The 24,881-nt window shown below is 38.4% G+C and overlaps 1 protein-coding gene and 1 long non-coding RNA gene across 2 annotated transcripts; both read left to right on the top strand.

Annotated features, from left to right (window-relative positions):
• The first annotated feature begins 395 nt into the window (after nt 1-395).
• LOC132107324 (uncharacterized) lies at nt 396-4,067 on the top strand. Its single transcript, XR_009424274.1, has 5 exons — nt 396-429; nt 1,457-1,615; nt 1,809-1,886; nt 3,646-3,697; nt 3,777-4,067. It is a non-coding gene; the product is annotated as an uncharacterized LOC132107324 (long non-coding RNA).
• Nucleotides 4,068-14,039: 9,972 nt separating this feature from the next.
• On the top strand, nt 14,040-18,828 carry LOC132107029 (cytosolic 5'-nucleotidase 1A-like). The gene is made up of 6 exons (XM_059513159.1): nt 14,040-14,280; nt 14,372-14,539; nt 15,304-15,433; nt 15,630-15,752; nt 15,931-16,115; nt 18,268-18,828. The coding sequence occupies exons 1-6, from the start codon at nt 14,158-14,160 to the stop codon at nt 18,631-18,633; spliced, it is 1,095 nt and encodes a 364-aa protein (XP_059369142.1). The 5' UTR covers nt 14,040-14,157; the 3' UTR covers nt 18,634-18,828.
• Nucleotides 18,829-24,881: the final 6,053 nt, after the last annotated feature.

Below are 24,881 nucleotides of genomic sequence, written 5' to 3'. Positions count from 1 at the left end.
TCTTTAATGGTTCATTTTAGGCGAAATAAGACTTTGAAAGACCAGCATTCGAATACTATATCATAAAACATGTCATAAGTGTTTGAAATCGCACACATTTGCAATGACACTCTCTATGATTATGACCAAAGCATTCTTACAATTAAAAGCAATTTAAACGCAAATTTTTAAGAAAACAAAAGTAATATCTCATATCCACCATACCTTACGAACATCCGGAAGTGAATGAACCTGGATATGCGCATTAATGACAGTCAGTACGGCGCGTACGGCGCACAATCGTATTTACGGTAAATACATATACGTTACTGCGCATGCGCGGTAAACACACGTCACGTACATACGTGACGTCGCCGCGCTACAGGCTGCAGCGAGGAGTACTTGCTTCAGTTTGAGCAAACCGAGCCGATCCGAACCTTGGATGAATATGTAAATATACTGCACGCCTTGCTCTCAATAACTGCATAAACACAACAAAAACTGACCGCGATGTAAAAGCAGCTCTTAAGAACATATTTGATTACAGCGATGTGGATGTTTGCACGAACTCTGAGGTTCTCCAGCCACTCCAGTAAAGAAATGTCCTGTCACGTTTATTTATATAACAGTCCTTATGCAATATATAGCTTTTCAATATTAAACATGAAAATACAGAGTCAGTGTCGCTAGAATTATAACTTGATTTCCTGTTATAAAGCAGCTCTCCAGTGTGGATCTAGCTAATCATACATTTATTTTATAATTGTGGGAAATATTTCATTAAAGTTTTAGTTCTGCGCTAGATCAAACCAAACTGTTTTAAATATCATAACCCAATAAGGTATTTTAAGAGAGATTGTATTTATTAGTAAAATGTTTATCCAAAAATAAAACGTCCTATCACTTACCTTTACTTTTATTATACATATGGCTTACAATACGAGATGTTAAGAGGCAGAATGATTTGTCATTCAGCTACTTCCTCCTATAGCTAATCAAATGGCGAATAGGAGTTTCTCTCTTTTCTCATTTTGTGTGCAAAATATATTTATTTGTATAAATTAATTGTATACTAGTAATACATAATGACTTTCAAAAGCGGAAGTAATTCCCTTTATTTGTTAGAATATGTATATTTTAACTAATTGCAAAAAGCTAAATAATAAATAAATGTCTAACCATGTAATGTGACCGAGTTTGGAGAGCCCTGGCTCAGCACAGTGGAAGTATTTGAAGCTTTGTTTATGAACATGGCGGTGTGGTCATACAATGACTTTAAACCGGACACTACTCTGAGCTATTCAAATTATACAAATGCTCCAGATATGTAATCAGGTTCACCATTTTGGAATGGTAAACATGACACTATTCATCACTCACACAAATAAATCACTTAATATTTTGATAATTGAATTGGTTTTTGCTGTTAAACCGTTGTATTTTTTTTTGTAACACATTGCACTTCATGTGTTTACAGATTTGTGCAGAATTTGAGACATACAGAATTACCATAGGCCCATTAGAATCAACAGTCTTTGCCAAACTGGATCCGCACTACAGAACTTATGAAGATGTTTGCATACTGAAGAAGAGACCTTGGACAAATACTGAAACCCTCTTGGTGCCCACTACACAGGTAAGAACAACTGCACTCAACACAACCTTGTATTAAAACATTATTCTCTCACTGGCCACTGGAAATTGACAAAAAAGACAGATAGATTAAGATTAGGTTTATTTATACAATAAATGCAAAATATGTGGTATTACTATAAACTGACAGATTATGAATGAATTTGCCTCCCAAAAACAATTCATTTTGATGCAAGGCAGGGGTGTCCAGACCTGCTCTAGGAAAGCCAGTGTTCTGTGGAGTTTAGCTCTAACTCACCTGCCTGGAACTTATAGTAATACTTTATTGTTTTAAAATTCCCAAGAACCTTGATTAGCTGGTTCAGGTGTGTTTATTAACTGGCTAGGTCACCCAAAAATAAACATGTCATTAATTACTAGGGCTGTCACTTTTAGTTCGAAAATCGATTGCACAATCGATCGGACCAACCAAAAAAAGTTTTGAAAATGAAAATAGGGAATCGGTTTTAACCAAATATGTACACTATTCATTTTAAAATAATTAAACAATTAAAAATATAGATGTAACAAAACTCACAAACAAGCAGAAAAAGAAAATAAAGAATTCCGAAAGTGCAGTATGCGTTGCGAAAGCTAGACAAAAAATACCAGCAATTTTACGCGCCTATAAGACCCAGTGACGTCGAAAGCGACCTCTTATGCTGCGTTCACACCAAACGCGAATAGAGCGTCTGGAGGTCTCGCGGCGCGGTAGACGCGAATTCGCCTCATTCGCGCTTCTAGTTACAGGAGATTCTGAGTTATGATATAGCAAGCTGACAGTGACCGGCTTCTGTGGTGGAGAATTGCGCAGCTGTACCTGAGTGTCCCTGGGACATCAGTGCGGTCGGAGCGCGTCTTCTCAACAGCTGGACATATAGTGAATAAAAAACGCTCTGCTCTGGACACATGGCCTGTTCTCAAGTCCATTTAAAGTTGAAGCCTGCACTGATGTTTTTCTTTTGTCATGGCAGCCGTCCCCTCTGCACATATATTTTTTGCTGTTTGTTATTCTGCACGAAACTTCATGCCAATAAATAAGAAATATTGCTGCCTTGTGCGTTTCCAGCACTCTCTTTACGTTCGTCTGTTATTTGACGTTGAAAAAGGAAACGTCTTTTTTTTTTTTGACATGGAAAATCGATTTTAAAATCGATTCAATGAACACTTATGTCTTAAAAATCGAAAATGATTTTTTTCACAAAAGTGACAGCCCTATTAATTACTTACCCTCATGTAGATGTAGTCTGAGCACGTGGACGCACTTCCGGAAAAATCGGCCGAAAAAAAGGCCAAAAACCAGCCGATTTACCAATCGCGTATTTTAAGCAAAAACCCTCTGGTTTCCGATTGATGGCGGGTCAATCGGTGCATCCCTAATATTTTTATGAAAATGCGAGAGATTTCTGAACCTCCATAAAGGCTGCAATGCAACTGAAATGTTCCCAGAGTCATAGTAAGGACATCAGTAAAACAGTTCATGTGACATCAATGCTTCAACCACACTTTTACAAAGCTACAAGAATACATTTTTGTGCAAAGAAAACAAAAATAGCGATTTTATTCAACAATTCTTCTCCAAATCACATATGCCGCCATTATGGAGAGTAACAAGAGGCATGAACATTGCTTTCTTCTGCGTGTAATCAAGGCTCAGTGCATGCGTGTTCTAGGTCAGCAGCACCATGCGCATGAATTATTTACGTGCTGTTGATAATGGTGGAAGATGCGATTTGGAGAAGAATTGTTGAATAAAGTCGCTGTTTTGGTTTTGTTTGCACAAAAAAAGTATTCTTGTAGCTTTGTAAAATTATGGTGGAACCACTGATGTCACGTGGACTGTTTTACTAATGTCTTTACTATGTTTCTGGGTCTGGGAACATTCCAGTTCTGTTGCTTACCGTGCAGGGTCCAGATGTGTGTACTATTTTCTGCTTGCCTGTATTTCCCATAAGGAGATGAATGACTGACTTTTTTTTCATGTAATTTTAGGGAAAAAAAACAAAGGCTAAATTTTGTTGTTTTCATCTTCAGACTAATGAAATTGAAGTATCCAAATGAAGACCCTAGCAGTATGGAGTATATGGTGAGTTCAAGGTTAATAAATGATTTGCTAAAGTTAATACACAAGAATTTGAGTTCTCCATCCTTTTAAATACTTCTAGGATACAGACGTTGGCAGCAATCAGGAGGTGATCCAGAAGACTCGTGGGAATCTATTTGAAGCTGCATCATTGAAGACAGTTCAGCAGAAGTTGGAGTTTTAAAGGATAAAGTTCTTCAGGACCTAGCAGTTTACAGTCTGCAAAACCATGTTGCTGGGACTGATATATGGACTGAACTTGAGCAACCCTCCTGAACTCAGGTACACATTTGGAGTACTGAAGAAGTAATTTCTGGAGCCAGTTCCTGTTCCTGGAATAAGGTTTGATTGGTTACCCATGAATGCCAATTAGAAAATGAGTAGTTTGATATTTCTGCTATTTTGTGTAATTTTTTTGTAATTCTGTTATGTGGTTTAAACTGTATTTACTGTAACTGTGTGTAATTATTTATTGCTTGTTTAACAAATACACTTTGATCATTTGTGACATCTTGTCTTTTGACTCATTACAAGACAAATCACACAAAAAATGCTTTGTTGAAGTGAGTAACGTTAAATAGAAAATATTTAGTTAAAGTAACTAGAACTAATTGTGTGGAACCACTGTCCATAATTGAAATGAGTAATTTGAAACAAACCTCCTTATGTTGATAGAGTGAAACAAAATTGGCTAGATTGTAATAAACCAAAACATGTTCAGTTAACTTAACCGGTTTAAGTTGAAGCAAAGTGAATAAATTGATTTGGTTGGACATTACTATTTCACATAGATTCTACCTCTTTCAGTTGTGTTGTCACAACACAAGGAGTTTGCATATATTCAACAAATTCCATTAATGTTATCAAAACACAATTTGGTTGTGTGGAACCACTGTCCATAATTGACTTAAGTAAGTTCCATCCATCCATCCATCTTCTTCCGCTTATCCGGGGCCGGGTCGCGGGGGCAGCAGTCTAAGCAGAGAACCCCAGACTTCCCTCTCCCTAGACACTTCCTCCAGCTCTTCTGGGGGGACACCGAGGCGTTCCCAGGCCAGCCGGGAGACATAGTCTCTCCAGTGTGTCCTAGGTCTTCCCCGGGGTCTCCTCCCAGTGGGACGCGCCCAGAACACCTTCCCGGGAAGGCGTCCAGGAGGCATCCGGAACAGATGCCCGAGCCACCTCAGCTGACCCCTCTCGATGTGGAGGAGCAGCGGCTCTACTCTGAGCTCCTCCCGGGTGACTGAGCTTCTCACCCTATCTCTAAGGGATCGCCCAGCCACCCTGCGGAGAAAGCTCATTTCGGCCGCCTGTATCCGGGATCTTGTCCTTTCGGTCATGACCCAAAGCTCATGACCATAGGTGAGAGTAGGAACGTAGATTGACCGGTAAATCGAGAGCTTCGCCTTGCGGCTCAGCTCTTTCTTCACCACGACAGACCGGTACATCGACCGCATTACTGCAGAAGCTGCACCGATCCGTCTGTCAATCTCCCGTTCCATCCTTCCCTCACTCGTGAACAAGACCCCAAGATACTTAAACTCCTCCACTTGAGGCAGGAACTCTCCACCAACCTGAAGTGGGCAAGCCACCCTTTTCCGACTGAGGACCATGGCCTCGGATTTGGAGGTGCTGATTCTCATCCCAGCCGCTTCACACTCGGCTTCAAACCGTCCCAGTGCATGCTGAAGGTCCTGGCTTGATGAGGCCATTACGACAACATCATCCGCAAAGAGCAGAGACGAAATCGTGTTGTCACCAAACCTGACCCCCTCCGGCCCCTGGCTGCGCCTAGAAATTCTGTCCATAAAAATCATGAACAGAACCGGCGACAAAGGGCAGCCCTGCCGGAGTCCAACACGCACCGGGAACAAGTCTGACTTACTGCTGGCAATACGAACCAAGCTCCTGCTCCGGTCGTACAGGGACCGGATAGCCCTTAGCAAAGGGCCCCGGACCCCATACTCCCGGAGCACCCTCCACAGGCCGCCGCGAGGGACACAGTCGAATGCCTTCTCCAAATCCACAAAGCACATGTGGACTGGTTGGGCAAACTCCCATGAACCCTCCAGCACCCTGTAGAGGGTATAGAGCTGGTCCAGTGTTCCACGGCCTGGACGAAAACCACACTGTTCCTCCTGAATCCGAGGTTCTACTATCGGCCGGATTCTCCTCTCCAGTACCCTGGCATAGACTTTCCCAGGGAGGCTGAGAAGTGTGATCCCCCTGTAGTTGGAACACACCCTCCGGTCCCCCTTCTTAAAAAGAGGGACCACCACCCCGGTCTGCCATCCCAGAGGCACCGTCCCCGACTGCCACGCGATGCTGCAGAGGCGTGTCAGCCAAGACAGCCCCACAACATCCAGAACCACAAAGTCGATCATCGACCTACGGCCTAGGGTGTCCTGGTGCCACGTGTACTGATGGACACCCTTATGCTTGAACATGGTGTTCGTTATGGACAAGCTGTAACTAGCAAAGAAGTCCAATAACTGAACACCGCTAGGGTTCAGATCAGGGGGGCCGTTCCTCCCAATCACGCCCCTCCAGGTGTCACTGTCGTTGCCCACGTGGGCGTTGAAGTCCCCCAGTAAAACGACGGAGTCCCCAGTCGGAGCACTTTCCAGCACCCCTCCCAGAGACTCCAAGAAGGCCGGGTACTCTGCACTGCCGTTCGGCCCGTAGGCACAAACGACAGTGAGAGACCTATCCCCGACCCGAAGGCGCAGGGAAGCGACCCTCTCGTTCACCGGGGTAAACTCCAACACATGGCAGCTGAGCTGGGGGGCTATAAGCAAACCCACACCAGCCCGCTGCCTCTCACCATGGGCAACTCGGTGAAGAGTCCATCCTCTCTCGAGGAGTGTGGTTCCAGAGCCCAAGCTGTGCGTAGAGGTGAGCCCGACTATCGCTAGTCGGAACCTCTCAACCTCACGCTCAATCTCGGGCTCCTTTCCCGCCTTCGACTGCCGCCCGATTGTCTAAGCACCGGCCCCTTACGGTCCCTCCTGTAGGTGGTGAGCCCACGGGAAGGCGGCCCCACGTCGCTCCTTCGGGCTGAGCCCGGCCGGACCCCGTGGGGAGAGGCCCGGCCACCAGGCGCTCGCATACGAGCCCCAACCCCGGGCCTGGCTCCAGGGTGGGGCCCCGGCTGCGCCATACCGGGCGACGTCACGGTCCTTAGATTTAGTCTTCTCATAAGGGGGTTCTGAACCGCTCTTAGTCTGACCCGTCGCCTAGGACCTGTTTGCCTTGGGAGACCCTACCAGGGGCATATAGCCCCGGACAACATAGCTCCTAGGGTCATTCGGGTACTCAAACCCCTCCACCACGTTAAGGTGGCAGTTCAAGGAGGGGTTAAACTTAAGTAAGTTTAAAGAGTAATTTTTTTGAGTGTGTGTGATTAATTTTGAGTCCTGATAAATTAATTCATTATGATCAATGTATCACTTATTCTATAGTAAAACATTGATGCTTTTGAATTTGAATATTTAACAAAGCATGCAAACAAACGGCCGCTTTTATCATGTTCGTGTGTGATCGCGCATGTTCCAGTGATTTATTTCTTAGTTTTCTGATAACTTCTCTTTGTTGGTGAAATGATGGGGTTGCATGACGTTGTTCTGAGAGGCGTGTAAAGGGCGTGTTTTAGTGACGTGCAGCAGAGCTTCAGGCTCGACTGTGGAAACCCTGCGCTATTCTGGCCTCGGTGCTACTGGCCCGAGGCTATTAGCCCCGTCCCGGCCTGTTTTAAGCCTTGGCTTGCACTGGCCCGACAGTGGAAATGCGGCTATTGAAGTTGGAAGTGGGACTTTTCTCAACTCTTATGCTCCCTCTCTGACCTTTTCTGGAATGCAGCATTACTATTGTGCTAATTGAGTTGATTATCTTAAAGTACTTCTCCCAAACTTTGTTAATATAAAATAATTAAAACCTCAAAGGCAGGGGTGTCTAAACCTGCTCTTGCTCTAAGATCAGAATTTGTCATATTTTGAATAGTTTTCTGTCAGGACCACTATCGTGACAACTGACAAGCTGCGCAAATCCACGTTCATTATCAGTGTGGATTTGCGCAGCTTATCAGTGAACAACGGCTCTGTGTATTAACCGCTGCTCTACGTGAAATCACACATAGTTACAGTAGGGGTGCGCGATAAATATCGTCCGATAATTAATGCGCATCTCATCAGTAAAGCCGGTTATCTAATCAGCGATAAATTCCATCAGGTGCGTGATTTCACATAGAGCAGCTGTTACTACACGGAGCCGTTGTTAACTGTCTAGTTGCGCAAATAAACGCTGATAATGAACGTGGATTTGCGCAGCTAGTAAATTAACAATGGCTCCGTGTAGTAACAGCTGCTCTATGTGAAATCATGCACCTGATGGAATTTAACGCTGATTAGAGAACCGGCTTTATTGACGACATGCGCATTAATTATGGGACGATATTTAACGCGCACCCCTAATTTACCACTGATTAGAGAACCGGCTTTTTTTTTTTACTGACAAGATGCTAATTAATTATTGTATCTGCTCACTAGGATTTGATACACAGCCAAACACATGTACACATTTATTTACCTTACAAACCTTTGTTAAAACCTCCAAAACATGGCAGCTCACTGCTTGGGCTCTCCACTGAAAGCTTGCTGCCGAGGAAAAAAAAAAACAGAGCGATCACGGCCATGAAGACAGCAATGCAGGACAGGACACCTAGCAGTTCAGGAGATACTAAAGGAAAAAAAAAAGAGAAACAAGAGAAAGAGAAAGCATAAAATTGGAGGACAAAAGCTGAGAAAGTGAAAGGTCAAGAGTTGAGAATTTGATCTACCTAGATAACAGACAAGCATTGTAGATGGTGATGGATGCTATCATGATTTCCTCTAGTAATGACAGGACAATAAACCTTGGTATCATGTCCTTAAGAGAAAAGTTCGTCTCAGTGTCAAACAAATCACACTGCCATTGTTGTATTACTTTCATGTTTTTATAAAAACATAAATAGGACTAAAGCCCTCCATTTATTGCATAAGATCGCTGAGAGCATTTTTAACTACTTTTAAGCCTTTACAACTACAAGTCACTAAGAAATTAAATGTGCAGTATACACAGTTATCACCGGAGTTATCACCGGAGTAACAGTTATGACCACCAATCAAGATGTTTCTAATTTGCATTATACAATTTTATATACATTTTAAAGATTTAGGTGAAACCTTAATTTAAAAAGTATAAAGCAGTGATCTAAACTTTTGTACCTGAAGTTAGATCGGTGCCAAATTTCCTTATTTTATTAATGAAAATATTTGAGCTAAATTACTTATTCAGTTTATGTCATAGCAAAAATACTATATTTTCAAAAATTGTCTCAGACTTTTGGACCCCTTCAAAGGCTATTAAGAAACTTTCACAGTAATAAGTTGTTCATATAGATGTTTCATCTATCTTTCATGTTTATTTTTCAAGTAGATACTAAGATATGTTTTGAATATAAACTTCAATGAACCTCATAGTAAAAACATGAGGGTAAAGCACAGACTTTCTCTAATTCTTCAACAAACCATGGAATTGGTGACAGTTTATTTAAATCTATGCATTACAATCAGAAAAAAAAAACTTTAAAAGCACTCAACTCTCCAGCAAATATTACCACAATCACCAGATGACAAGGAGTCCTTGGATATCTCCTAATCTCTTCTATAGTTTGTAGACATTTATATCTCATCTGCCCATGTTCCTTATTCATCATAGATCAGGTAGGCCATATTTAAAAGGTCTGCCTTCCATCTCCTGCAGTGAGTGAATCCAAGGCACCTGTCTTCAATCTATCTCTCCCAATGCTGAATAATTCACTAGTCTAAGGTAACTGGATGCCCTTTCACACTTTGTGCACACAAAACCACTGGACCTTCCATTGGAACCTACCCTACATTAACCTGAAACTGGATTGACTCGTATATAAGTGGCAAACACATGTCCACATGCTAACTGGACTATTGAGAGACAGGGATATTATGGCTAACAGATTATACAGAGTAATTTGGAAGATATGTTTCAAAGACACTGGAATTTACTTAAGACACGTTCACTAAGTAGTGCTCCCTTGAACCACCAAGTTTAGACTATATAGCACTAAATAGCATTTCTTCTATATCTTTTCACTACAGAAAATATCTTTCTACATGTACTTAACAATATACTTTTCAGATCTGAGTTACCCCATAATGTGACAATGCAAGCAAATGATAATGTGCTAATCCAAATGAACTCAAATCCCATAATGCAAAGCCGCTACGCTCAATTTCTGACATTTCACCCACAATCTTCCACTGCTGCCTACTGTTGTGTAACAAAATCTTCCCCTTTGCTCTGTGGCTGTGATGTAAGAGACAAAGACATGCTTATTTAAATATCAGCCACTAAGTTGTTTGTAGAAATTGTGTTGTTAGGTCCGCCTGCTTGGCTTTAGTAATTTAGTAATTAGTAATGGCCCTTGATTTTGTTCAGCAAACCTGATGGGTCATTCATAATTGATAGAAGTGTGGGACAAGGAAGGTGAGGGGGTACAAAAATATTTTTTCTATTACAAAGTATAAATTAGTAATACAATAAATATCCAGGAGCAATCGGTGCATGTTATCTGTGACGAGGAAGATGGTCTCACCTCTTCTAGCGCAGATGAGTTCATGAACACCAGAGCTCCGCCCCCACCTGAGGACAGAAAACAGCACTTGCAATCAAGAAAGTGCCTACTAACTCTCTTTGACTATTTGTCACTGACTTGACAATTCATGTATATTCGCACTGCAGGGACACATTTTAAAATAAGTAGTTGTTAAAATGTTGCCACTGACATTCAGATTAATGATGATGCATATCTCCCTTAGACACTTTCAGACAGAGCTTGATTTTGTACTGGTTGGCAGAGCACTAAATCTTTCTGGCGCAAACTCTTTCATTTTCTTTCCATTAATATTGTCACATACCATTCTTAAAGCAATAGTTTACCCAGAAAAGAATGACTGAATAAAAAAAAAAAGATAATTTACTTATCCTCAAGTTGTTCCAAACCTATATGAGTAAGTAATAATTTTGAAGAATGTCCTGGTCTATCTTTTCCATGCAATTAAAAAAATCTGTTTTGTGAATTGTATCAACTGATTCATAAAAAAGCCTACATTCGTCTAACAGATTGTTTCTTTACAAAAGAACAGAACTAAGAGAGCTAGAGCAGATGTCAAGGACTTAAGAACTTACATTTCAGTTTTTAATAATGAAAACTAAAGCTAAAAATCATTTTCATTAATTGAAATAAAGCTGAAAAAAAAAAAATTCTCATTTTGTGTTTCACTGGATATGGTCAGACAGGACAACGTGGGAGTTTTACTTTTGTAAAAACTTCTGTATTTCCACTTCTGGTTTTTATTTTTTATTACAAGTTAGGTGGAAGTGTCTTCAGATTTAAAAAAAAAAACTGTTTTCAGAAATTTATCTGATTATTTAAGCTACTGAGCTTCGTAAACAAACTAAATACAAAAAAGTATCATGCTATTGCCATGTTTTGAACAGGATAGATTGGTAGGCTAATCTTTTACTCGGAGTAGCATATCAATAATGTGATCAATGTTATTAACCTATCCAATATCCAACATCCTTCAGGTGTTATTAATAGAGATTTTTCTTGTTTGCTAATGTCAAAACTCACACCAGATGACAGTGTATCGGTGAGTAAGCCATCTTCATAGGACCACCTGGCCGGTCAAAGACATGAAAAACAGATGGAGATCTTGCTCTCATGCTGCTATAAAAACACTGACCATAACGTGACCACATAAGGACAGCTAAGGACTAGCTTAAACCAGTTCAAACCAGCAGCCTAACTTCAGAACATACATAACCAGCATATGCTGTTTTTTTTTTTTTTTTGAACAGGGGCATTGTTAGACTATAACTTTAATTAATTAATTAAATTATTATTGCATAATGGGAAGTCGTGGCCTAATGGTTAGAGAGTCGGACTCCCAATCGAAAGGTTGTGAGTTCGAGTCCTGGGCCGGCAGGAATTGTGGGTGGGGGGAGTGCATGTACAGTTCTCTCTCCACCCTCAATACCACGACTTAGGTGCCCTTGAGCAAGGCATCGAACCCCCAACTGCTCCCCGGGTGCCGCAGCATAAATGGCTGCCCACTGCTCCGTGTGTGTGTGTGTGTGTGTTCACTGCTCTGTGTGTGTGCACTTCGGATGGGTTAAATGCAGAGCACAAATTCTGAGTATGGGTCACCATACTTGGCTGAATGTCACTTTCTTTTTTTTTTCTTTTTTTTTCTTTTTTTTTTTTTTTTTAAAGCAGTCACCTGTCGCCTCCTACTGGTGTAACATGCATATAGGGTCTCTGACTACTAGCCTGGTCAGTGCCTGGATTGGAGAATTCCTGTGAAAACTAGGCTGATGCTGGAAGAGGTGCTAATGTCCCAGAATAGTGATGGGGACACTAAACTGTTAATAAGCACCATCCTTCGGATGAGACGTTAAACCAAGGTCCTGACTCTCTGTCGACATTAAAAACCCATGGCTCTTTTTGTAAAGAGTATGGGTATGACCCTGGTGTCCTGGTCAAATTCCCTCCACTGGCCCTTGTCAATCATGGCCTCCTAATAATCTCCACCTGTAGCTGGTGTGTGGTGAGTGGACTGGCGCCCTTGTACTGTGTATAAATAAAGCACTGATTGATGTGCAACAAAAGATGTTGATCCGGGAACATGTCTTACTTGGCAAAATCACACCGACCCTGCAGGACATGGGAGGCGCCAGCACGATAACTTGCTTCTTCTTTTTTTTTTTTTATATAATAGTGGAAGCTAAAATTTATGCCATCATTTCTGCTCATAAAGGTAAGAGTATATGGCATTTGGAGCTTCAAAGTCTACTTTTATTTGTCATGCACTCACAATATCAACAGAACCTTGTGCTTTTGTAAAATAAGAAAACAAACTTCGGATGTCTTTCTTTCTTCTCTGTCTTGAGCAGGAGAGCCTCATAATAATGAACCAAATCTCAGCGAATACGACATATATATATAATGCTTTAAATTACTCAAATCGAAAAATTATTCAAATCGAAAACAAAAACTCTTTCATTATATAATTCGCAAAGATGCATTTGTCTCTAAAGGCAGTACTTCGAATAAGGTGATGACAAGTCAGTTCTTCAGAAAATACTGGTTTATTTACAAATAATTTAAATATCCCCTCACTGTATTTTACCTTTGAACTTGTTTTTTATTTATTTTGTTTGTTTGTTTGTTTTCTTGCATTCAGTAGCAAATAGCCTACGGAAACATCTTAGTGCCACGTTGAAAAATAACTAAATAAATAAGATCACGTCATAATATTTTAAGAATAAAGTCAAACTTATGGTCATAAAATCATGTTATATTGCATTAAGTTAATGTGAAAATTCGCCCTTTAGACTACTCTGCAAAAAAATGTAAAATAAATAATAATAATGTAAAAAAATATTAATAATAATAAAAAAAGTTGGAGGCGTCCGTCATTCTTTACATAAAAAAAATGAAATAAAGTTTAGACTTTTTTTTTTACTCTGATTGATCTATTTCATGAGACATTAGTTTCTATTAAATTGTTCAGTTTTTTTCATGCATGCATTCAAATATTCACGTTTAATTTGTGCTGCAAATATTAAAGAGGAAAATATCATTGATTCATATGCCGCTTGAACTGAGGCGAATGATCGTTGCACATTTATTGATTGTATTTTATCATAAAATTGACAGAAGGCTGAGACTTTGCAGTAACAAGAACAAAGCTGTGATTATTGGGTGCCTTGCCTGCTACAAATAATGAATTGACTTTAAAAAACTTTAAATACAATTTCCAAGCATTTAGCAAAATTTTGTTAAACAGCTTGTGAATAGACACGATTCATGTAATGTTATTTACTTAAGAAAAATCAAAAATAGGGCCCAAATTAAGTTAACAGAGTTGAAGCCTATAACATTTTGTCATTACAGGAAATGCCCTGAGTGTCAAAAGACTAATAGCCTACAGATACATAACGTATATATATATATATATATATATATATATATATATATATATATATATATATATATATATATTTAAGTCTTTATTCTATTCTATTCTATTCTATTACACACCCAAACATTTGGTCACAGAAAAAAAACCGAAGCTTTAATAACAAGGACATTCAAATAAGCGACACGGTCTTGGAGATAAAACCCTCATGTTTACACTGAACAAAAATGACTAGCTGCAGATGTCAGACTGGTCTCTGTTGCGAATGAAAACACAAAAGTCCTGCGTCAAACGGAACGCCTCCTTCACATTTCCGCGATGTCTGACATCCAGCCCTGCCTCAGCATAGGAAGTCGAGCACGCGCACACTAACATTGACAGACCATTTACAGTTAATAAGATACAATGAGCGAAATAAAACAAACAGAAGTGGCTACAACTGACAAAAAGGAAGCTTTAGCAGAGGAAAAGGACTGGGCAGCTGCTAAGGCGCACTTTGAAAACTTAAAATCAACCAAACCGAGACCCGTAAGTTTTCATTGAAGTGTTCATACTGTAGGCTATACGATTAGCTGCAGCCGGTTTGACTGTCGTTGTTTTTGGACGTGTCTTTTAACAGCCCAAGCCGAAATATGCAGTTACTATCGCAGTTTCTTCCCGTACCTTGTTTGATATGGTGGCAGAAAGGAAGATATTTGAGGAAGAAGGACTGGAGAAGTATGTTCAACATCAGCAAGAGCACGAGAACGAGCCTCTGAAACAAGGACCCGCCTTTCCTTTCGTTAAAGTGAGAATAACATGATCCACACTAGCATCGTCCACAAATGAACACAGTAGACTTAGTTTAAATGTATTTATTTGTTCATTTTTGAAATACATTATAATGAATATATAATATATATAATGAAATATTACTATTTAAATTAATCTTTAGCACAGATAAATTCATACTAATTATTAAAATTTTGCTCTGACAAAAAAAAATGTAAAACTTAAACTGACATTCTAAATTTCTTTATAATTTAAAAAACCCGCATTATGACTGCAACATGCAAACTAGGACACAAGAGATCACAATAAACAAACCAGACCATAATATGTGCCAGCTTTATTGGAACTAAGTTGTGATTATGCAAACACCATGACATATCATGGTACTTTGGAACCAACTTTTTCCCACAGAAATGATTCAGAATTCCCATCACTAGAACACCGCAGTTATAAACAATGAAGCTGTCAATACTATCGACACAGAAATTATAATTGGAGCATTCTATATTTGCAATAGTATTATTCTGTAATACTGGAGGCTGCATTTCAGGAACACATTTCTATGTCCTACACAATTAAATAATCAGTTTTTATTATCTTTCCACCTTAACATAAAATAGTGGGAAAGGTCGTCCTAAACACGAAGGTCCAAGGTTTGTGGTGCCAATTGCTTTCAGTTATTGTAACTATTCAATGCAATTCATTATACTGCTCGATGTTGCTAGACACTATTTGCTTACTTATGAAAACAAGAGTTTCTTCCTTATAATATTCACACAGGCACTGATGACTGTAAATGAACGGCTGAGGAATCTCTATCCAGACAGTGAAGAGCTGTTTGACATTGTTCTCATGACCAATAATCACGCCCAAGTTGGGGTGCGACTCATGAACAGCATAAATCACTATGGTAGGTGTGTCATTTTCACTGCATTCTGGTCGAGATGTTACATCATAATTCTGAGCAACCCCTTGAAGTTTACAACTGAAGTGAAAGTTTATTGGCCAATTAAGCTGGCAGGCATTTGTCTTTGTGAAATACACCCAACATTTACCATAGCACACTGTACATCAAGGAAGTTTTACAAGAGATTCTTCCTTTACAGATTTGACGATAGAGCGATTTTGCATGACTGGAGGTCAGAGCCCAATTGGCTACCTCAAGGCCTACATGACTAACCTATATCTCTCCAAAGACTCCAAGAAAGTCCAGGAGGCCATTGAGGAGGGTAAAGTATTTAACCCTATTTAACCTTGTAAATTCACGGCATGTTTAGATTGCATTGCATTTAGATTGCATTAGTCAAGGAGTCACAGTACATTTAGAGTAATGATATTACTCCTCATACTTAAATATTTTGGCTTGGCAGTAAAGGGACTACTGTAATGATTCATTCACCATGACAGGAATAGCAGCAGCCATCATGTTTAAGCCTGATGTGGAATCTCAGCTGTCTGAGACTCAGCTGCGCGTGGCTTTCGATGGGGATGCTGTGCTCTTCTCTGACGAGTCTGAGATCATAGTGAAACAGCATGGCCTGGACACATTCTTTGAGCATGAAAAACAACATGAGAATAAACCACTAGCACAGGTATGTCAGGTATTTCTACTAGATGTGGATCACGCTATAAAGCTAATTTCAAAAAATGTACCATCAATGCAGATGATGCAGCTTTTGCATCTGCCATATTTTCTCACTGACACAGTTTTAACTTAAAATAAGTTCAGTTTCCAGCTAGTAATTAAATTTTTTTTATTTTATGGGCGTTCAGCTTGCAATTACAATCTTTCCAACATGACTTGAATGCATCAATTCAATAGTAACCTATAAAGGTTAATGAATATTTGGAATTATGTAAAAATTAAAATAAAGTGAACCCAGTGTGTTTTGCTTTTCCTAAAGACAGTTAATCATTGAGCCTTTGACTAGTCAGTTACTTCTAGTCAACTTTTGAAAATTAGCAGTCGTGCAAGCCCTTTATAGAAGATTCTTTACACACCATACAAGGGATTTTTGTTAATGGATTCAGGGACATGCTATTTATACAACACCACATGGTTCTCCATAGGGTCATTTTTAACATACTTGCGAGTCTTTATGCATCGAAAGATGACTTGTAATACAACTACAGGCAGTGATTTGCAGGCAAAAGTACCTCCTGAAACTAATAGCATAAAGGCAAGTACAATAACTATAGCAATAATGATAGAGAAAAGATTTTAAAAATCGTTCTAAATTTAAAAGACTCCACGCTACAACTATAACGATAATGGCACAGAGGAACAATATAATTGTAATCACTTTGAGAACAAATTTTTCCAGTTGATATACAATAAAAACATTGACAGACAATAAGAATCCATCCTGCTTTGACAAGCTTTTAAAGTTGCAGGCAACAAAACAAAAGCATATTTTATAACTATTATAGTTACTTTTATAGTTATCGTTCTTTGCGTCAACAGACCTTAAATGTCTTATGATCTAAAACAAAACAGATTGAGCTTTGGTGATAATAAAGCAAATATATAATTAGTACAATATTCATTTCTCACTACAAATTAAATAAAAATGGAAAAAGCTGTTCAAAAACATACACTTACAAACTGACCACTGACCGCAACTTTCAGATGACACTTTAAAGGCGTCATATGATGCTTTTTTAAAGATCATTATTATGTATTTGGTGTAATAGAATATGATGACAGTTTTACCATCAGTTCAAGCCTGAAAGGGGAACAGAGTCACATGACAGACACAGTGATTAAGCTCGTATGTGTTTGCACTACACAAGCCACGGTTAAGACAGATGATTGAACCCTGTGTCTCTCTCTCTCTCTCTCTCTCTCTCTCTCTCACACACACACACACACACACACACACACACTCTATCTCACAAACACGCGACGCATTAAAGCATTCAATAGCAAATACTTAAACTAATAACAAAACATACTTACAGCAGCTGATTCAGAAGCGTCAGATTATCATAGCAAAGTCAAAATAACCGCCTCTCTTAGGTTCACAAAATGGTCATCCATAAAATGCGTTGCTGTTCTGTTGTAAGTAATCTTAAAGATTCCTAAATGCATCTAGTTTAGGAAGGCCGAATAAAGTGCTTTTGCTTTTTCTCCTAGATACACACAGCATCTCCCTTACATGGCTGCTTCAACACTAACTGCGGTTACTGAAACCACACATTCTTTTTTTGCGTGAACATTTGGGCGACATTAGGCAAATATTTCCACATAGTGACATAGACATGTGGGGGCGTATTTGAATGAGCCGTTTTAGGGGGGCGTGTCAGAGTCTTAACTTTGATAAAGAATATCTCTTTGGATTTGTGACTTTAGTCTTTGCAACTTTACAGATCTTCTTCATGCACCAAGAGCTTGTAACACTCCAAAGAGAAAGGAAAAATTTAAAATCGCATCATATCACCCCTTTAATTTTTTTACCTCAGCTGTTTAATCAACTGCACAAGATAGTGGGATATCATAAGAAAATATCCTACATTCAAAATCGACTGATTAAAGTATTTTAGTAGACAGGATGTGACACAATCACTGTATTTGGACAAGCCTTGTGGGATTCCTACCTCCACATGCTGTCTGTGGAGGCAGCATTTTTCAACTTTTGAATGCAGACTCGGTCTTAAAATGGGCAGCCCTGGTTACTCCAGCATAAGCACTTGCTGATAATAGATCATCAGGCTGACACACTCCTCCCTCTTATTCATCTTCAGGGTCCCCTTAAGTGCTTTCTGGAGGCTCTAGGAAAGCTCCAGAAGAAATTTTACGCCAAAAATGAGCGACTGGACTGCCCTATCCGCACCTTTTTGGTGACAGCCAGAAGTGCAGCCAGCTCTGGGGTCCGTGTGCTTAAGACACTCAGAAGCTGGGGCCTGGAGATCGATGAGGCTTTGTTCCTTGCTGGGGCCCCTAAAGGGCCCCTGCTGCAGAAGATTCGCCCGCACATATTCTTTGACGACCAGATGTTCCACATTGAGGGGGCCAAGGAGATGGGCACTATTGCTGCCCACGTGCCATATGGGATAGGACAGAAATATAACAAAGGGAAGCTGATTGAACCAGAAAAGCAGCAGAAATAAGAGACCGTAATAATGTTACAGATCAGCCACAAAGGGAGTTCATTATATAGCTTATATTGTTTAGATGAAGACATCTTTCTCTTACTTAATAATGCAAACATGTCATAGAAACTGCTGTGTAGAAGTATGTTTTCTGAACATAGTTTTTCTCACACAAAAACTTTTCTAATGAATTTTTTTTATTAGCAATAATGCTGGAAAATTATTTTTCATTTATTGGACATATCGCAGGCTTATCGTTTAGTGATTTGATACATTTTTTACTTTTATCATTCGTAATATACAATAGATCTATCCATCTATATCTATCTATCTATCTATCTATCTATCTTATCTATCACATTTTTATAAGTCTTCATATATATAGATGCTATATTTATAAGGAATATTTTGAGGAGATTTGTTTTTATGGGGTTCATATAACAAGAAGATTTGCTTTATATATATATATATATATATATATATATATATATATATATATAGATTAATAGAAGGCTATTTTAAAACTACAAAATTAAACAAACACTGGAATCTTTTTACTCAATAGATTTTCATAATTTATATTATCTTGCTGTTCTAAATGCACTTATTTTTGAGATTCATTAAAGTGAGGCCTTCAGTATCATTATTAGAGTATTCTCTGCAATTCAGGACTATCATCAGCCCATTATGCTGCTTTGTGGTTGCAAAACATTTACTGTGGTGCTGTGTTCTCATCGATGTTCTTCAGGGTTGATTTGTTTTCCACACATTTTGCAAATGACAGTTACATAATGTGTTGATGTCTCTACTTGTATTAAAATGATCAGACACACTATTGATTGGTATTAAGGCTATGTTGCATGTCACTGAATTGCAGAATCATTTTGTTGTTACATGATGTCAACATAAGCTCTGCATGTAAATGCACTGCCATTTGTATGTTTACAAATGTGATTAGAGTTTCACTAAATGCTACATTGGTTTTGTTTTGGGTTGAGATAAAATTGAACTCAAGACTTGTAATTGAGATAGAAAAGTTTTTAGATGACAAAAAATGAGATGCTTTAAAAATGTTTCTGCTGCTCTTTTCCATACAATGATATAGCATATGGCGGCCAAAAAGAACTATAAATGTAGTCCATACAATTTTTGACATTAAGAAGTTTATTGTTGCTCTTAATTTAAAAGAACTGAATTAAATCAACATGTTATACTGTTGCTCCCTGATTAACCTTGGAGTTCTTCATTGTCCCTGTCCTGCACCAGCCTCTTGGGCACCCCGGGTTGGAGTAATATCAGGATTATGGACCTGGTTAGTGTGTGTTCCCTCCTCATGTGCCCATTTTTTGTTTTGTTCTCATTCTGTCTAATTAGTCATTCTAATCACCGGAGTTCCTCCCAATTATCTTATTATCCCATGTATTTAGTTCCAGTCTGTTGAGTCTGTGTTTTTTTAAGTCTAAACATGGAAGTGCTACGTGTGTGTCCTTCCTGTGTTCCCTGTTTTGGATAATTAAAGACTATTATTTGAGAATTCTCCTGCATCTCCACGTTCCTTGCTTCTCGCTCAAATACTGTAAAAAAAATTTGTTGAGTCAACTAAAAATATTTTGTTACCCCTTTGCCTAAAATGTTTTTGTTATCTTGACAAAATATTTCTTGTTGAAACAACTTCCCATTAGAGTGGAATTAGTCCAGGTAACAAATTTCTTTAAGTTGACTTGACTATTATTTACTAGTCCAGTCAACTAAATCATGTTGTGTCAACAGGGAATTATTATTATTATTTTTTAATACTTCGATCAATAATCGTAAACAAATGTTACCTCGCTGCCTTAAATTTTTACATAAGGATGACAAAACACTTTTTCTTTTTAATGTAATTTATTTAATGATAGAGACAACACTTTCATTCACATTTAAATTGAACAAGCAATTTGTTTGTCAACACATCAACTGATAATTGATACAAAGAATTATCACATGTCAATGTCAAATTAGCACATGTCAATTTGAAGGAAAATGTGTACATACTGTATAAGAATATGAGACGTGAAACAACATTTGTTTACATGAGAACATGCATATTCCAAGTCATGACATGATAAACTTTAATGTACATTCTAAAATGTAGTGAAAGGCTCAAAAGAACCGAAAGTTCCTTAAAAAAAAAAAAAACTACTTTATGAAAGAGTGCTGTGGAGCCGATGGACACCATGAACATTGAAAAGTGACATGACATACATTTGTGCTCTTCATTTAACCCATCCAAAGTGCACACACACACACAGCAGTGAACACATACCGTGAACACACACCCAGAGCAGTGGGCAGCCATTTATGCTGCAGCACCCGGGGAGCAGTTGGGGGTTCAGTGCCTTGCTCAAGGACACCTCATTTGTGGTATTGAGGATGGAGAGAGCGCTGTAGATTCACTCCCCCACATCTACAATTCCTGTCGCTGTAGCGAGCACATGGTGGGAGCAGCTGTTCTTCACAAGTTTTTGCAGAGCCTCAATGGTGTATTTCATGCGCTGGAGGTAGTGGATGTTCACTGCATACAGACCCATTAGGGGTCCAAACACCTTAGGGACATTGGAGATGACAGGATTTCCAAATGAGAGCAATGTTGGTTATTCCTTGGGAAGCACATCACATTGCTGCTCCTCAGTTACAATCAGAATGCCCTCTTCAATTTCTTTCTCTACATCCTTGATGTCACTGGATGGCTGGGAAAATACAAAATGTTACGTTACTTATTAATTTTATAACAAATGAACATACACTATTAAATTTGTGTGTTTAGTTAAAAGCACAGCTACCAATATATGCAAATTTATGGAATTACATTTGGTTCAATAATAGTGAACGAAACTTTATAAAACTGAACGTAACTTTTTCATAAACTATCAAAAATATGCCATTACAAAAGAAGAAAAACACAATGAAAATGAAACAAATTAACTCAGTCGCACAAATTTAACAGGCTCTTCAAATATGCTTCATTCTTTGTTAATGTTTTTCAAAGATTCAATTTCGCTTATCGTGGATTCTGAATGCATTGCCACAGATTTTCGTTTGGTGTTTTGCCACAAACCTCTCGTGGGGGCGGGCTTAACAGTGATGTACTCTGATTGGATAGTGAGCTTTTGATGGACAGGTACTCTCTGGAAAGCTCTCACGGTGATTTGTATTACTAAATATGTAAATAATATTTGACCTTTGATCGTCTCAGTCTGTAAAGATGAGCTCTTGTCCTTCAAGGCAGCCTGAAGTAAGCTTGTGTTACTGAATGACAATAATAACCCGCAACAAACTGTAGCACACTGTAACATGAAAAACTTGTATCGATGTTATTGGTTACTTCAGTAACACAAGCTTACTTCAAGCTGCCTTGAGGGACAAGCGGAGGAGGAAGACGATGCTGCTCCGTGTCTCTGTCTCCTGAGAGCTCATCTCCTGAGAAGATCGAAGGTCAAATATTATTTACATATTTAGTAATACAAGGCCTGACGTATTGCATACAAATCACCCCGCAAGCTTTTCTTTTTTTCTTTTTTATTAATGCAGAGAACACAAACATACAAAAGTATAAACATACATCACATAATATCAACCACAAAAAAACAACAATAAAGAATAAAACAGAACTAAAGAAAAGAGGGCCAAAATCTAAACAAAATTAAACAAGGAGATCAAAGGCAGAGCAAATCTAACAGTCCTTATAGCTTTCTTATTAGTAGATACTGAGATTACATTCAAATAGTTTTCCATTTCTTTTAGGAAAACAGAGAAAACAGGTTTACAGTTGGAGAATCTGCACTTGTGAATGTCAAATTTGTTTAGGAAAAAAATTTAATATAATAATAATATAATAATATTTTCATTTGTGGGGTCAAAGACATAATACCCAAATATAATGTTTTTCATATGTGTGAGAAGCCTGGCAAAATCTTACACTTGACAAACACACCAATATCATCCCAAAGATTCTGAGTGTAGTGACATGACCAAAATAAGTGTACAGTTTCTTCAGAACTCGAACAAAAAGAGCATGTAAGATCAATGTCAGATTTAAATCTTTGTATAAACTTCTTTACAGGGTAGAACCTGTGTATGAGTTTAAAATAAATGTCTTTCACTTTGTCTGTTTTACGGTAGAGACCAGATTTAATGCGAGAGCTTTCCAATATGCGCGCCACTGGGTGACGTCTGTACTTCCCGGTCAGAGATCACCTGTCCATCAAAAGCTCACTATCCAATTAGAGTAGATCACTGTTAACCCCGCCCCCATGAGAGGTTTGTGTCAAAACACCAAACGAAAAACAACTGGATTTTTCTCAAAAGTGACAGCCCTAGCTTGCACATATCATAGTCAGTGGAAGGGGGGAAAAAAGTGTTTATAATGTTTTAAATATGGATATTTTTCTTACAAAAATGCATCGATTTGCTACAGGAAGCCTTTATTCACCCCCCAGGGTCATGTGAGGCACATTTTATTGATGGATGGGTTCATTTTATTTGACTATTTTTGGACTGCTGAGAAAAAAAACCCAGCTGTCTCTTGCCATTAAATAACTTGGAAGAGCCAGGACAATTTTTAATTAACCTCAGATTGGATTCGTTTGAAAGAAGAAAATCATATACACATAGGATGCCTTGAGAATGAGTAAAACATGGCCTAATTTTATGTTTTGGGTGAACTAACCCTTTAAGCAAAGTTGATAATGGCCAATATGCCAGCACTGCTATGAGCCTGAACATTTTTCAGGATTCACAATAGCATTCAGTAAAATAATAAAGAATGGCGATGTCCATAAACAGGATTTCTGCTGGTTTTATGAAGATAAACACTTTATAAAGACCTATTAAGTACCAATTATAGAAAATTCAAGGAATAACACTGAAGGAAAAATGTCAAATTATGTTCTATACATTTTGAAGCTGTTTTCCAATGCAATTATCTACATTTTCGTAAAGGGTTCACCCAAAAAAGAAAAAGAAATAAAATTGTCCTCTACTAAACCTCAAGTTGTTTTATACCTGAATTAGTTTATTTCTGTGAGTCCCAGTCCCAGATCGTCTTACACAGTACACAACCCCACAACGTGTTACAACCCCAGATCACCAAGATTTCTTCTTCTGTTACCTGGACCACATCACTGCAGACTGATGGTGCTCAGTTTGGTCATCCACACCGTAATCCCAGCAGTCATGTCCTTGATGAGTTACTGCTCCGAGCCTGTGTGCTTTAATAAGAACAAAAGGAAGCATTAAAATGTGCCTTACAATCATAAAGCTTATAGACTCCAATAAATGTGGATTTATAAAGTAAATAAATTTACTTAAAACTTTGTCCAAACTCTACAGTGTGAATGTCATTTCCATTATGGCTGCATAGCATTTTGATGGATACCACTGCGAAAGGACTCGCTGCGGTCCATCCACAGGATTATTGAATTCTGCGCTGATCTTCTGTCATACCAAAATATCAGAAAGATGAAAAATACAGAAACATGTTAAAACACTGTAAAATAATAAACGTAAATATATAAATAAATCTTTACAGAGAAAGTCAAATGTACTGACAAGTTTGTTTTAAATACCGAAGACAAACTTTACCATCCAGACAATGCTTTTAAGATATTAAAATAATATTTAATGTTTCATTTTAATGTAATTTAATGTTCTTTCTTTGTGCTTCATTTGGGCAGGTTTGTTAGATATAAATATTATTTAGTGATCATTCTGAGGTCACTTAGCCCCCCACATGCTCCAAATTTGCCCCAAAGTCTTTTTTTGTGTGCTGGTTTGCACCAGTAGTATTTTGGTTTTTTACTGTCTTTTTTAACAATACAGTTGAAGTAATAGGTAGGTAAAATTCTAATGGCAAACCAAATCACATGAAATAGCGACAGTCACTTAATTGCTAGTAGCCGTATTCATTCACTTAGGCTAATTAATGTGATGATTGCCAATCATATATTGCCAAATGATTAAGCATTTTTTAATTAATGCAGTACAAATTTCTCACTAGAAATGACATTAAAAGTGGGGAAAGTTGGTAAAAAAAAATCCTTACATTTACACACAAACTGACCAACCACAACTCTCAGACAGGTTAGCACAACTGAATAGAATGCACAACACTGTGGGATACAGGCAGCCAAGGATGCTGCTGTCTTCAGAAATCAGACATGTATAGCCAACATAAATAAATCAATATATATATATATGTATATATATATATATATATATATATATAT

Source organism: Carassius carassius, chromosome 27 (genome assembly GCF_963082965.1).
Source record: "Carassius carassius chromosome 27, fCarCar2.1, whole genome shotgun sequence".
Classification (NCBI taxonomy): domain Eukaryota; kingdom Metazoa; phylum Chordata; class Actinopteri; order Cypriniformes; family Cyprinidae; genus Carassius; species Carassius carassius.
Note: the sequence above shows the minus strand (reverse complement) of the source record. Positions and strands in the feature narration are given on the sequence as shown.